The sequence below is a fragment of the Macaca nemestrina genome, chromosome 5, assembly GCF_043159975.1.
Source record: "Macaca nemestrina isolate mMacNem1 chromosome 5, mMacNem.hap1, whole genome shotgun sequence".
NCBI classification, from domain to species: Eukaryota; Metazoa; Chordata; class Mammalia; order Primates; family Cercopithecidae; genus Macaca; species Macaca nemestrina.
Genome location: NC_092129.1, coordinates 77204598 through 77218509, shown reverse-complemented (window position 1 = coordinate 77218509; position 13912 = coordinate 77204598). Strand labels below are relative to the sequence as shown.

Below are 13912 nucleotides of genomic sequence, written 5' to 3'. Positions count from 1 at the left end.
TCTGGCTTTTTTTGCTCGATCTTGGTTAGGAACTATAGTCACAATTTTGTGTAGAACTATAGTTCATTCATTTCATTGCTGTATAACATTCTACTGTATGAATAATCCCCAATTTATTTATCTATTCTACTACTGGTAGCCACCCTTATCAAGTTATGAATGAAGCTGTTACGTACATGTCTCCTGGTGTCTGTGTGCATGCATTTCTATATTCAGTACGTGCCCAGGAGTGGAAATGCCAGGTCATATGAGAGGGTTCAACTTTAGTAAATGCCAAACTTTTCCAAATTGGTCTTACCAACTTTCCCCCAACAGGCTATGAGTCCCAATGGCATCTCACCTCACCAAGATGACACGTGGTATGGTTAGTTTTAGCCACTCTGGCAAGTGTGTAGCGGTATCTTGCTGTGGTTTTAATTTGTATTTATTAATTGCTAATGAGATTAGGTCCTTTTCTATACATCTGTTGTTGATTCAGATACCTTATTTTATGAAGTACATGATCAAATCTCCTATTTTTCCACTGGGCTTACTGATGTTTTCATATATTCTAAAATCTAGCCCTTCATTGCTTATATATATGTGCAAGTATCTTCTACCCAGTAGCTTTTCGCTTGTCATAGCTCTGCTGAACAAAGAAGTTCTAATGTAGTCTGATTTATCCACATCTTTCTGCAGAGTCTTCTTCATGTCATATTTCAGAAATTCTTCCCTGCTCGCTAGGATACGAAGATGTCCCACGTTATCTTCTGTAAGCATTACTATGTTGCTTTTCACATTTAGATCTGCGAGCCACATGGAATTCATTTTCAAGAAAACTATATACAATGAAAACTTTCAAACATATACAAAAGAAGAAAAGTATAATAAACCCCTCAGGTTCAGCTTCAATAATTACCAACACTTTGCCAATCTTTTTTTAACTATCATTACTTTAGTATGAGATACAGAAGTCATTTACGTGATGAAGCTTTCAGAACCGTGGTGGCACGGGCAGCCTCATGTGATGCCATTTCAGTAGGGATTTACTTCGGCTTACACACTTTCTAAGAATGGCACCGCCTCTAAATAAGAAATGACCCTTGTCTAGAACTACTCGGTGCCTCCATATTCTGGGAAAACTTTAACTTTCACGCTAACTGGTTAAATCTTTCCACCCGCACCTTTAAGGTCTGATCCAATAGCTACTACTGTTGCTTGCAATACTTTTGAGATTTTTCTGGAAGTATAATGACTCCTTTGGCTACAGTTCTGGGTGCTTTCCTTTCAACCAATACTCAAAGACTGAAAGAAACTTTCCAAGTGCCTGTTTGCTGTGACTCCACAGGAGACCCACAGCTCCACCTTCAGCACAAGTGGCCAAGGGAAAAGTTGCCCAGGCACCACTGCTCCCCAGGAGGTGCCAATCTTGTTTCATAGGTACTCTCCTTCATTCTACCTGTGGGATTTTTTTTTCTTACTTTAAAGTTAATTTCAAATATAATACATACATATATACATATTTCAGACAGAGTTTTGCTCTGTCGCCCAGGCTGGAGTGCAGTGGCACAATCTTGGCTCACTGCAACCTTCACCCCGGGGTTCAAATGATTCTCCTGCTTCGGCCTCCCAAGTAGCTGGGATTACAGCTGTGCGCCACCACACCTGGTGAATTTTTGTATTTTTAGTAGAGACAGGGTTTTGCCATATTGGCCAGGCTGGTCTTGAACTCCTGACCTCAAGTGATCCACCACACCCAGCCTGGGACATATTTTAAAAACATAACAATATCAATAACAACCCTAATAAACTGCAGACTGTAGTGAGGTAGCGAGCACATTTCATTTCCCTGCAGTGTGCCATCCAACTGACCCAGCACCGGCTACTGAAAAGACTGTCCTTTCCCTACTATGCTCAGTGCCATGTTTCTCAGAGATCAAGTGTCTATTTTGCTCTACTGGTTGGTTTGTCTAGCCTTATGCCAAGTCATGCTTTTAAACTTTTTTAGCTTCACAATGAGTTCTGATACGCAATAAAGTCCTCCTCCTAGTTCATTCTTTTCCAAGAGAATCCTGGCAATTCTTGGCATTTCGATTTTCTACATATGACGTCCTTACTGTTTTCAGCCCATGAGACACAGTATTATTAGAAAACTTATTTCCATTATTTTTCTCAATAATGTTTCATAGTTTTCTATGTAGATTTTTGGTACATTTTCTTGTATTTATTCCTGGATATTTGATACTTTTGATGTTATTGTAAATGAGGATTTTTTTTTTTTTAGATTTTCAATTTCTGTTTTTTGCTGATAAATATGCAATGTCTTGTATCCAGCTACCTTACTAACCACTTATTTCTAATAATGTCTCTATAGATTCTTTGGGGGTTTCTGTGTCTACCATTTATTTACATGAGCTGCTACTTACCACAGCATCATAGTTTCTATGTAGTTCTACACTGTCATTTAGCAAGCGAGGAAATTCTGGCCCAAAGGGATTAAATACCTTCACTAAGATCACAGAGGCAGTTAGAAGTAGCGCTAAGACCAGAACTCAAGTGCCCTGACTCCAAGTTCTTTCTTTTTTCTCTTATACCACTTTTATGACAAGCTGATCCCTCTTTGAAAGTGGCAGTCATTTAAAACAACACAACACAACTGATGTCTAGGATTTATTAAACTCCACCATGCATAAAACATGGCCTTCAGAAGTGCCTTCTAAATCAAATCCTTGGAAAATCTATCAAATAAGCTCTTGTTAAAGTCTTGTGGGCACCAGGAAGGCAACAAACTTGGAGGAGGTTCCCTGTAGTTTCTATAACTACAAAGTAACCAAAACAGTTACTGAATTCAAAGAACTTAGTTTCACTACTATACAGCTACATGACACACACAGTGTGACCGAGTACCCTGTCTCACCATAAATATATACAAACTCCTAAGACATGGTGAAGAGACCCGTGATATATACAAATTCACAAAGACATGGTGAAGCATCTCCATGTTGTCTCATTCCCAAGCTGGTGACATATAACATATCACATGAGCTGGTCAATTCTAGAAATAGTCAATAACTGAAAATAAGGCCCAAATATGTATGTTAAGCGTATGCATACACGTGTAAACATACACTGATAGAGCCCTAATATTTAAGACTTACTATTTGTTCACTTCAACAAGTGAAAAGTACTACAAAGAAGTTTAGCAAGTCAACCTCTCAAAGTTCCAAGAGGGTATATGATATTCTATTATTTGATTAGAGACAAAAATAGCTTCATAATTTATTTCCCAGGCTGATAATGTATTTAGCATCTGCTGTGGCTTCTAGGCCAACTCCTGCTTTTATTCTTTAGGGTGCTTTCTAAGATATGCAGTATTTGTTGAGACAAATTGTGGAGGAAACATCTTTAGGGAATAAAATGATACAATAAGGAGTACAGTAAATGCTTACTGAGAGAGAAAACTATTTCCAAAGCAGACAATTTTGAGATGTCAGGCAGCCAACTTTTCCTTGACTTTAATGAAGAACAGATGACCACTGGCAGACTAACTGGTCACGGGGCAGGCAGACAGAGGCCAGCATTGACTTTGGACTCACCATTACAGTGATGAAAATGGCCTGGCTCTCAGAAGAGCGGCTCATGTCTGCCTCTCCCTTTCCTGTCATTATGCTGTTACATCGTAAGGGCAACGTGATCAGGAAAATCAGTCACCCCACTCCCCTCACTTCATGCTGATAATACCTTCAGAGTTTGGGGCCTAGCCTCCTATTTTTAAAACATCTAGGGAAAAACTGCTGACGCCATTACATCCTTCACCCTGCCCCTGCCCATCCTGAGCCAACCCACTCCCAGTGTAGGGGAAGCCCTTCTGGCAGGCAGCTCGTCACTCATCATGACACATTTCCTACGGTGGGGATTTAGGTTTCTGTCCCCCCACTGTCGCTGGAGGAAGTGAGAAATAAATAACCAACATAATTTTAACTCCTTTCAGAAATAAGTTTGGTGTGAATAAGACAACTCTCAATATCCTCTGATGCCATAATAATACAATGTCCTACCTTCTCATCTCGAAAATTGAGGAACTGCTGAAAAACTTCACTTTCAGAGATTACTGGATGGCGACACATCCTGGTCATCCAGGCCTGAAGTCTCTCCATGCGCATTTTGATAAATTCCTCTTCAAAGCGGCCTGCAAGCGACACACAAAGAATGACATGCAACTTTGTCTAAAATGAATTACTGTTACCATACAGTAACTTAAAAACCATTTCTATGGCTACTGGCTACTTGGTAGAAAGTTATTTAGCAAAAGGTAAACCCTGGTGATTTTTCACTAATCTAAAATACAAGCAACACAATGAACGCTCAAAGATGCACAGGTAAGATGCAACAGACTTCAGTTTTTAAGAATATAATTCCAATTTAACATATCTACAAACCCTTTAATTGGGACAAGAATAATAACAACCTCAAAGTGCTATTTTCTTCAATTATCCTTAAAGTACTAAAAAAAAAAAAAATGAAATCTTATCTCAACATGAAAACCTGTCTTTTTCCTACAAGCGAACAGGCCAGTTTCTTTGTGGCCACAGTAAGTCCTATAGGCAAGAAAGGAGTGATAAGTGGAATTTAATGTCATTCTCACAAATGACATGACATTTTCATATTATAAAAATGTGTCCAAATGCAATATAAATTACATACATACAAGTTTAAATTTATCATTATGAAAAGTAACCCAATGCTGTAGCTTTTTTCCTCCATGTATTTTAAATTACTTAAACTGAAATACCAAAGGAATTTTTCCATGAATGCAGTAATGTAAGTTGCTATTCCAGAACTTGTGACCATACTAAAACAGTTTAATGAGTGGTCCTTTCTGTTTTAAAAGTAGAAGGTCAGCTTGACAACGATGGCATAACAAACATCAAGTGAACATTAAGAATGTTTATAAACCTACAAACAAAAATTACTATTAGTTGAAAGGCTTCTAGTGGTAGAAGTTCCAGCTACGGCCTGGAGAGATCAGCTAACCCTACCCCTCAAAAGCAACTATAAAGCTAGACAACATTGACAAAAACAACCAAATGAGTGCTCTAGAAATCAACAAAAGGCGAATGGCCATCTAAGAAGTGTTTATGCTTGAAGAACTGAACTTCAGGCGACAATGACGGAAATCTGTGGTGTTGGGAGGCTGCTCCTGTCTCTCCCGGACCTGCTGCCTGTGTGTCACCCCACCCCACCCCACAAATGTTTGACATGGCAGTACCACTAGGGTGGACAGGCTGTGAAGATGGGCAGCTGCAGCTTCTCTGTCAGGGTAAGACGCTTACTTGAAGTGATGGGAGATGCCCATGTTCAATGGTGGTGTCAGTGGCAGTGACAATCTCAGAGAAAGATGAACAGGAAGGGCCAACAGCCCTGATAGCCAAGGTTGAACCATGCATATTCCAGGCTGAGGCCGTATGCATACACAGTGGAGACCAGAGAAGGTCCAAGCCAGGCACACAATCCTGGTCAACTGTGAGGCTGTACATACAAGTAAAGGAGACACAAAAGGGTCTGGTAGAAAGTAAAAGCTAGGGCAACTTAAAAATGACCTGAGTTTTGAATGAGTTACATCTAGTTACAGTTACATCGACAGAGGACAGAAGCCCCAACTTACTGGCCTGAGGTGGTTGGTTACAACCTCTGTCAATCAATCATAGGCTTACTACCAATCCACACAGACACAGGAGCAAACTCTAGGAAGGCAAATGTAAAATAAACAAATTAACAAACACAGCAATAACTGAACTGCCAGGGAGACAGACTTCAGAGATTTAATCTTAGGCAAGTTACTTAACAAATAAAAAGCAGAAACAACAACCTTCAGGGAGGTAAACTCAGAATCTAGAGTTGCTAAAATGTATTCTCAAAAATGTCCAGTTTTCAACAAAAAATTAAGAGATATGCAAAGAAATAGCAAGATATGACCCATACTAGGAAAAAAACAAGCAGTCAATAGACACTATCTCTGAGTATCCTCAGACGTTGAGTTTGGCAGAAAAAAAAACAATGTGGCAGATAAAGCAGATTCTATAAAGATGTTCAAAGAACTAAGGGAAGCCTAAAAAATTAAAGAAAAATATGACAGAGAATCAACACACAGAATTTCAAAAAGGCGACAGCAGTTACCAAAAAAGAATCACTTGGAAATTCTGGAGTTGAAAGTATAGTAATTGAAATTAAAAATTCACTGCAGATAAGGCTCAGCAGAAGATTTAAGGTAACAGAAGAAAAAAAACACCCAGTGAATTTGAAGATAGATCAACAGAAGTTAACTAACATGAAGAACACAGAGAAAAAAAATGAAACGTAAAATGAACACACTTTAGAATACATCAAGCACACCAAACACTTGTAATGAGAATCCCAGAGGAAGAAGAGAGAGACGAAAAAATATTTGAAGAAATAATGGCAGAAAACTTCTCAAATTTGATGGAAAATGAATCTACATTTCCAAGAAGCTCAACAAACCTCAGTACAGTCTGTATTTGTAGGATAAATACAAAGAGATTCACAACTAGATACGACAGAGTTCAACTACTGAAAGACAAAATCAAAATCTTGAAAGCAGCAAGTGAAAAATGACTGATCATGCACAGTGGTGTGGGCACCTTAAACAGCATTAACAGCTGACTTGCTGTCTGACACAATGTAGCCAGATCAGTACAACTATCCTCTAAAAATAAAGACATACCCAGATAAATAATGAGAGAATTCACTGATAACAGACATGCATTGTAAGAAGTATTAAAAGAAGACCTTCAGGCTAAAAAGAAATTAGTCAAGATGGTGACTTGAATCTGCAGAGAGAAATAAACAGCACCAGAAATAAAAGGATTTATGTAAAAGACTCTATAGATATATTTTTTCTAATTTGTTTCCTTAGCATCTTTAAAACACAAAAGACTGTAGAAAGCAGTCATTGCCACACTGTATTGTTGGAGTCATAACATATAGATGTAATATATATGAAAATAATAGCATAAATGAGGGAAGTGAATAAAGCTATATAGGATAAAAGTTTCTATATGTTAGTGGAATTAATATTAATTTAAAGTGCACCGTGATGTTAAAAAAGATGCATATTATATCCCGTAGGGCAACCACTAAGAAAATAACTTTAAAAATTTAGTTTAAACAATGAGAGGAATTACAACAATACACTCACTGTAAAATATTTAACACAAGGGAAAGGCAGTAAAGGAGCAAAAAGAAGCAAACACAGAAAACAAATAACAAAATGGCAAATGTGAATCTAACCACGTCAATAATTATACTAAATACAAATGGCCGCCTGTAGTCCCAGCTACTCGGGAGGCTGAGGCAGGAGAATGGCGTAAACCTGGGAGGCAGAGCTTGCAGTGAGCTGAGATCGGTGACAGAGAGCTTGCAGTGAGCCTGGGTGACAGAGCGAGACTCCGTGTCAAAAAAAAAAAAAAAATACAAATGGTCTAAAAACCCCAATCAAAAGCAGATTGTGAGACTTGATAAAAAAGTAAGATCCAACTATCTTGCCTATAAGAGAAACAGCTTAATTTCAAAGGCACACATATACTGAAAGTAAATGGATGAGAAAAGATATACCATACAAACAGTAACCATAAGACAAATGGAGTGACTATACTAATATTAGACAAGTATGCTTTAACGCAGGAAATCTTACTAGAGACAATGGGGGACACCTCATGATAAAAGACTCACTACATCAGGAAGATATTACAAACTGTGTGTCTACCTAACAAGAGAGCCTCAAAATACATAAAACAAAAAGTGACAGAATTAAAAGGAGAGATGGTCCACCAATAAGAATGCTAAATTTCAATACCCGATACTCAATAAATTGACAGAACTAGAAAGAAAATTGGCAAGGATACAGAAACCTGAATAACACTATCAACCCAGTCTGATTGACATGAATGAAATGCTCCACCCAGTTGCTACAGACACATATTCTTTTGAAGCACACATGGAATATTCTCTAGGACAGACCATATGCTAGGCCATAAAATAAATCTGAATAAATGTAAAAGGACTAAAAATCATGCAAAGTATGTTCTCTGAACATAATAAAACTGGAGGTCAAAAGAAAAAAATTTGGGAAATGGCCAAATATTTGGAAATTAAACATAGAGTTGGTTCTCTGTATCCATGGGTTCTGCATCCATGGATTCAACCAACCTCAGATTGCAAATATTTGAGGAAAAAAAAATGTTTCTGTAATGAATATGTATGGATTTTTTTCCTTGTTATTATTCTCAAAACAATACATAGCATTTACATTGTATTAGGTATTATAATTAATGTGCATAGGTTATATGCAAATACTATACCATTTTATATCAGGGACTTGAGCATCCATGGATTTTGTATCTGTGGGAGGTTCTGAAACCAATTCCCATGGATACTGAGATACAGGTATATTTCTAAATAACCCATGGATCAATAAGAACTTATGAGAAAAATTAGAAAATGTTTTGACCTGAATGAACATGAAAACTCAATATATTAGACTTTATGGAATGCAGCAAAAGCAATGCTTAGAGGAAAGTTTTTAGCATTTAACGCCTGTGATAGTAGAAATATCTCAAAACAATAATCTAAGTTTCTATGTTAAGAAACTAGGAAAAGAATAAATCAAACTCAAACCAAGCTGATGGAGAGAAATGATAAAAGAGCAGAAAACAATACAACAGAAAAGAGAAAAATAAAAATCAATAAAACCAAAGAAAAGAGAGAGATGACAATGATCAAAATCAGAAATGAAGGAGTATATATCATTACAGACCTAACATCTTTAAAAGTACAAAGAGATACTATGAGCAACTCTAAAACTATACCCAACAACTTATATGAAATAAATAAATTCCCTTAAAGACCCAAGCTACCAAAGCTCACTAAAGAAGAGACAGCCTGAATAGTCCTATACCTATTAAGGAAATTAAATTCATAGTTAAAGCCTTCCCACAAAGAACACTCCAGGTCCAGATGATTTCAGTGGTGAATTCTATCAAACATGTATAGAACAATATCAATTCTATATAATCTCTTCCAGAATATAAAAAAGGAGGGAATAGTTCCAAACTCATCCTATAAGACTAGCATTGCCCTGATACTAAAACGAGACAAAGAAAATTACAAGAAAACTATAGACCAATAACCATCGTGAACCAAATCCTCAACCAAATATTATTAGCAAATTTAATCCAGTAATACATAAGAAGAATGTGTCACATAGAGTGCATGTAAGGCTGGTTCAGCAGTGGAAAGCTGATGAATATGATTTACTGTATTAATAGCAGAAGAAAAGCCATACAATCACTCGATGGGTACACAAAATACATGGGACAAAATTCAGCAACTATTCATGAACAAAAACTTTCAGCAACCTAGAAATAGAAGGGAAATTCCTTAACTTGATAAAAGCACATCTAACAAAAAACCTACAGCTAATACATACTTAATGGTGAAAGACTGAATGCTTTGCCCCTAAGATAAGGAATAAGCCAAAGATGATTGTTCTCACTATTTCTATTCAACAGCATATAGGGAGTCCTAGCAAGTGCAATAAGGCGAAAACAGAAATAGAAGGCCCATGGATTGGGAAAGATGAAATAAAACTCTCTATTCCAAGCTGACATGATTGTCTACATTAAAAAAGAAAAGAGAAAAAAACCAAAGCATCCATACCCACAAAAAAGCTCCTGGAACTACTGAGTTTAGCAAGGCCACAGATAAAAGGTGCATATAAAAAAATCAATTGTATCTCTATATGCAATACATAACTAGAAAACAAATAGTACCATTTACAATACAACTCTCCAATGAAATTCTTACACATAAATTTTTTGTTTTTTTGAGACAAAGTCTAACTCTGTCACCCAGGCTGGAATGCAGTGGTGTGATCCCGGCTCACTGCAACCTCCACCTCCCGGATTCAAGCGATTCTCCTGCCTCAGCCTCCTGAGTAGCTGGGACTACAGGTGCACACCACCACGCCTGGCTAATTTTTTTTTTTCCAGTAGAGATGGGGTTTCACCACGTTGGCCAGGTTGGTCTCAAACTCCTGACCTCAGGTGATCCACCCGCCTCAGCCTCCCAAAATGCTGAGATTACAGCTGTGAGCCACCGTGCCTGGCCTGAAATTCTTACATATAAATCTAACAAAATATATGCAGAATCTGTATGTTGAAGACTCCAAAACCCTAATGAAAATAAAATATGATATATTTATATATGGAGAAGATGAGATATCAAGATGTGAAAATTGTTCCATAGAATCAACGCGGTTCCAATAAAAATTCCAGCATGATTATAAATATCTACAAACTGACATTTAAATTTACAAGGAAAGGAAAAGAAAAAGAATAGCCAAAACAGTGTTGTAAAGGAACCAAGTTGGAGGATTCACACTACCTGATTTAAAGACTTACCATAAAGCTATACAAGTCAAGACAGTGCAGGACTGGAGAAAGGGATGGACACATAAATCAATGGAACAGAACAGAATCCAGAAATAAACCCACAAATACAATCAACTGATTTTTTTCTTTTACAAACATCATTCTAATAAATGTAAAACAGATCTGTCTTTCCAAAAGATGGTGTGAGACCCACTGAATATCCTGATGAAAAAAAAAAAATGCACTACCTCTACCGCACTGCACACCTTATATAAAAATAACCTCAAAATGTATCAAAGACCTAAATGAAAAGCCTAAAACTACAAAACCTTTAGAAGAAAATGTTGTGAATTGATCTTAGCCATGACACCTCAAGCACAGTCCATGAAAGAAAAAACTGGTAACAGTGAACTTCATTAAAGTTAAAAGCCTTTGTTATGCAAAAGACACTGTTAAGAAAATAATAAGGCTAGTGTGGTAGCTCCTGCCTCTAATCCCAACACTTTGGGAGGCTGAAGTGGGTGGATCGCTTGAGCTCAGGACTTCGAGACCAGCCTACGCAACAGGGTGAAAACCCTGTCTCTACCAAAAATACAAAAAATTCACAAGAAGTGTTGATGAGAACCTGCAGTCCCCTAGTTACTCAGGAGGCTGAGGCTGGAAGACTGCTTGAGCCCGGGAGGTCAAGGTCAAGGTTGTAGTGAGCTGAGATGGTTGACATTGCATTCCAGCCTGGGCGACCAGAGTGAGACCCTGTCTCAAAAAAAAAAAAAAAAAAAAGAAAGAAAAAGAAAATGACAAGCCAAGCCACAGCTGCGACAAGTTATTTGCAAATCACTTATCTAACAAAGAACTTGTTTCTAGAATATATACATATTTTTAAAAATCTCAGGATTCAACAACAAGAAAACAGACTGATACAAAATGAGCACAAGATGTGAACAGATGCTTCAGCACCGAAGACCTACAGATGGGAAATAAGCACATGAAGAGATGCTCGGCCCCACTCGCCATCAGGAAATGCAAATCAAAACCACGCTGAGATCCCACTGCATACCTATCGGACTGGTTAAAACGAGGAAAACCGGACACTATCAAGTGCAGGTAGGGATGTGGAACTACTGATACTCTCATATATTGCTGGTGAGGATTCCAAAACGGTATAGCCTCTTTGAAAAACAGTCGGGCAATTTCTTAAACATTAAACATATACTTGCCAAATGACCCAGTCATTTTACTCTTACTTACCCAAGAGGAATGAAAACTTATGTTCATGCAAAAACCTGTTTGCAAATGTTTATGGCAGCTTTATTCATAATTGCCAAAAGCTGGAAACCCAAATGTCCTTCAATGAGTGAATGGATAAACAAGCTATGGTATATCTAAACACTGGAATACTATTGGCCTCAAAAGGAACAAACTATTGACACAACAAAATGAATGACTTGCAAATGCGTTATGCTAAATGAAAGCAGTCAGACTCGAAAGACTATACACTGCATGCTTCCATTTATAATGACATTCTAGAAAACACAAAATTATGAACACAAAGAACACATCAGCTGTTGCCATGGTTAGGACTAGGGGGATGGGAAGCACGAGGGAACCTGGGGAGGTGACGGAGCTGTTCTGTATCATGAAATCTAGTGGTGGTTGCAAGACTGCAGTGGTAGCTGTCAAAACTCAGAACTCTACACCAAAAAGAATGAATTTACTGTACCTAAATTTAAAAGTAAAATTTAAAAAATGAAACCTGAACTTTCCTTTAGAAACTACGAGTATAAGTCAGGCAATGGTGGCGTGCACCTATAATCCCAGCTACTTGGGAGGCTGAGGTGGGAGGATCACTTGAGTCCAGGAGGTCAAGGCTGCAGTGAGCTATGACTGTGCCACTGCACTCCAGGCTGGGTAACAGAGCAAGACCCTGTCTCCAAAAATAAATAAATAATAGATAGTATTATGCGCCTATATATCAAAAACTTTTATTACCTAAAAAGTGGACTTGAACAGAACAATGAGTCTAGACACTGTCAGTGTACTACAGCATTGCAAACTTTGCATTTACTAGCAGTAGATTAAGCAGAAGCAAAGCCTTGTAACTTGGAAAAACGATAATCCACCTCCTGGCCAGAAAGCCAGCCTGGACCTGGGATACGATGAACCTCCCATTACGGCCAGGTGAGTTATACCCAGAGTTCATTAGCCAATCATTGGTTGAAATTTAGAGATTCTTATTTTATTGAAAAATTATTCTTGTGAAAATTTTTCTGACACAGCTGGTTTCTCTTTAAGCTTATGACTTCAGATGTTATTTTACGTTTGGTAGAATTTTCAGACCAAGTTGCAAAGAATTACAAAGAAGGGGGAACTTTTATTTCTCTGTTTTCCATGAACCTTACTAAGGTTTTCAATAAGTATATGAATGTATCAGTTTGGTCCCAGGAGTAAAATCATATTCATTCAATATTATTTCCATAAAAAAATCTCTAAACAAATACAGAAATGTTAACTGTACACTTTTTCATGGATTAATTATCGAGTCCACAGGAATATCACAGCATCACCTACTAAGCATTCCTTTTTCTTTTCTTCTGTAGTTAAGTGAGAGGAGAGCTCTCATATAATAATGATCTATGGGCATCCCAGGCAGGAGGCAAACAAGTGAGAGGGGGGAAATAGAGCCCTTCTGTGCTGTTTGGCTTCCTTGGCTCATATCCCAGTTAGTGAATCAAAGCTAAACTTTCTTCACACCGAGGGGCTGCTGCTTGCTTGCTTTTCTATGACATTCCCCTCCCTGGCTGCACGCCTGAACTTATTTTTTTTAAACAAATCTTAGTATGGAAGGAGAACCGTGACTCTCCGAAGCTTTACAAGAGTACTGAATTATTCAGAATAAACAATGTATTACAATCTAAAAGATACGAGAATTTCTTACAAGCCTGAAACAGGCCATTAACCCATGTATTTAAACACCGCGGAGCACACGCTGTGCTAACCAAGTTAATAAAGGACAGTACAAAATTCAAGGAAATAGACTATAATTTTAAATGGCAGAACTGAAGTTTTCATGGAAAGAAATCTGTATTTTTAAAGAGAAAGCTGTGATTGAAAGCAATAAGGACGACAAAAAGGAGGTACAGGGAGTGTCTGAACTGGGTTAGAAGTAGGGGTGCGGTCAGTGCCTCTGGGCGGAAGGCAGCAGCAGCCCCGCCCTCTGGCTGTCACTCCATGGCCCCAGCATCACGAGGCACCACTCAAGTGTCACCCAGGGGACTGTGGGGATGTGTTTATCTACCCAGCAGTGCAGCCCCATTTTCAATTTTCCTATGACAATTTGAAATTTTTGAAATGTTTTCCAAAAAAATCAAAATCAAAACTTTTAAAACAAAACTTTCCATCTCCACAAAACACTTCAGGGAAAAACAAACATAAAACAAAGTAAAATATAAAGTAATGTTTTAAGGAGAATAATTTACTCATTGTAT

At 37.8% G+C, this 13912-nt stretch overlaps 1 protein-coding gene across 3 annotated transcripts in view; it reads right to left on the bottom strand.

Moving 5' to 3' along the window:
* LOC105478738 (sorting nexin 9) overlaps positions 1-13912 on the bottom strand; it is a 124771-nt gene that overhangs the window by 21031 nt on the left and 89828 nt on the right. For all 3 annotated transcript variants that reach the window (XM_011736342.3, XM_011736341.2, XM_011736344.3), the window contains one exon: positions 4038-4168. In XM_011736342.3, the coding sequence (XP_011734644.1) occupies positions 4038-4168 (131 nt within the window). The remainder of the gene's footprint in view (positions 1-4037; positions 4169-13912) is intronic.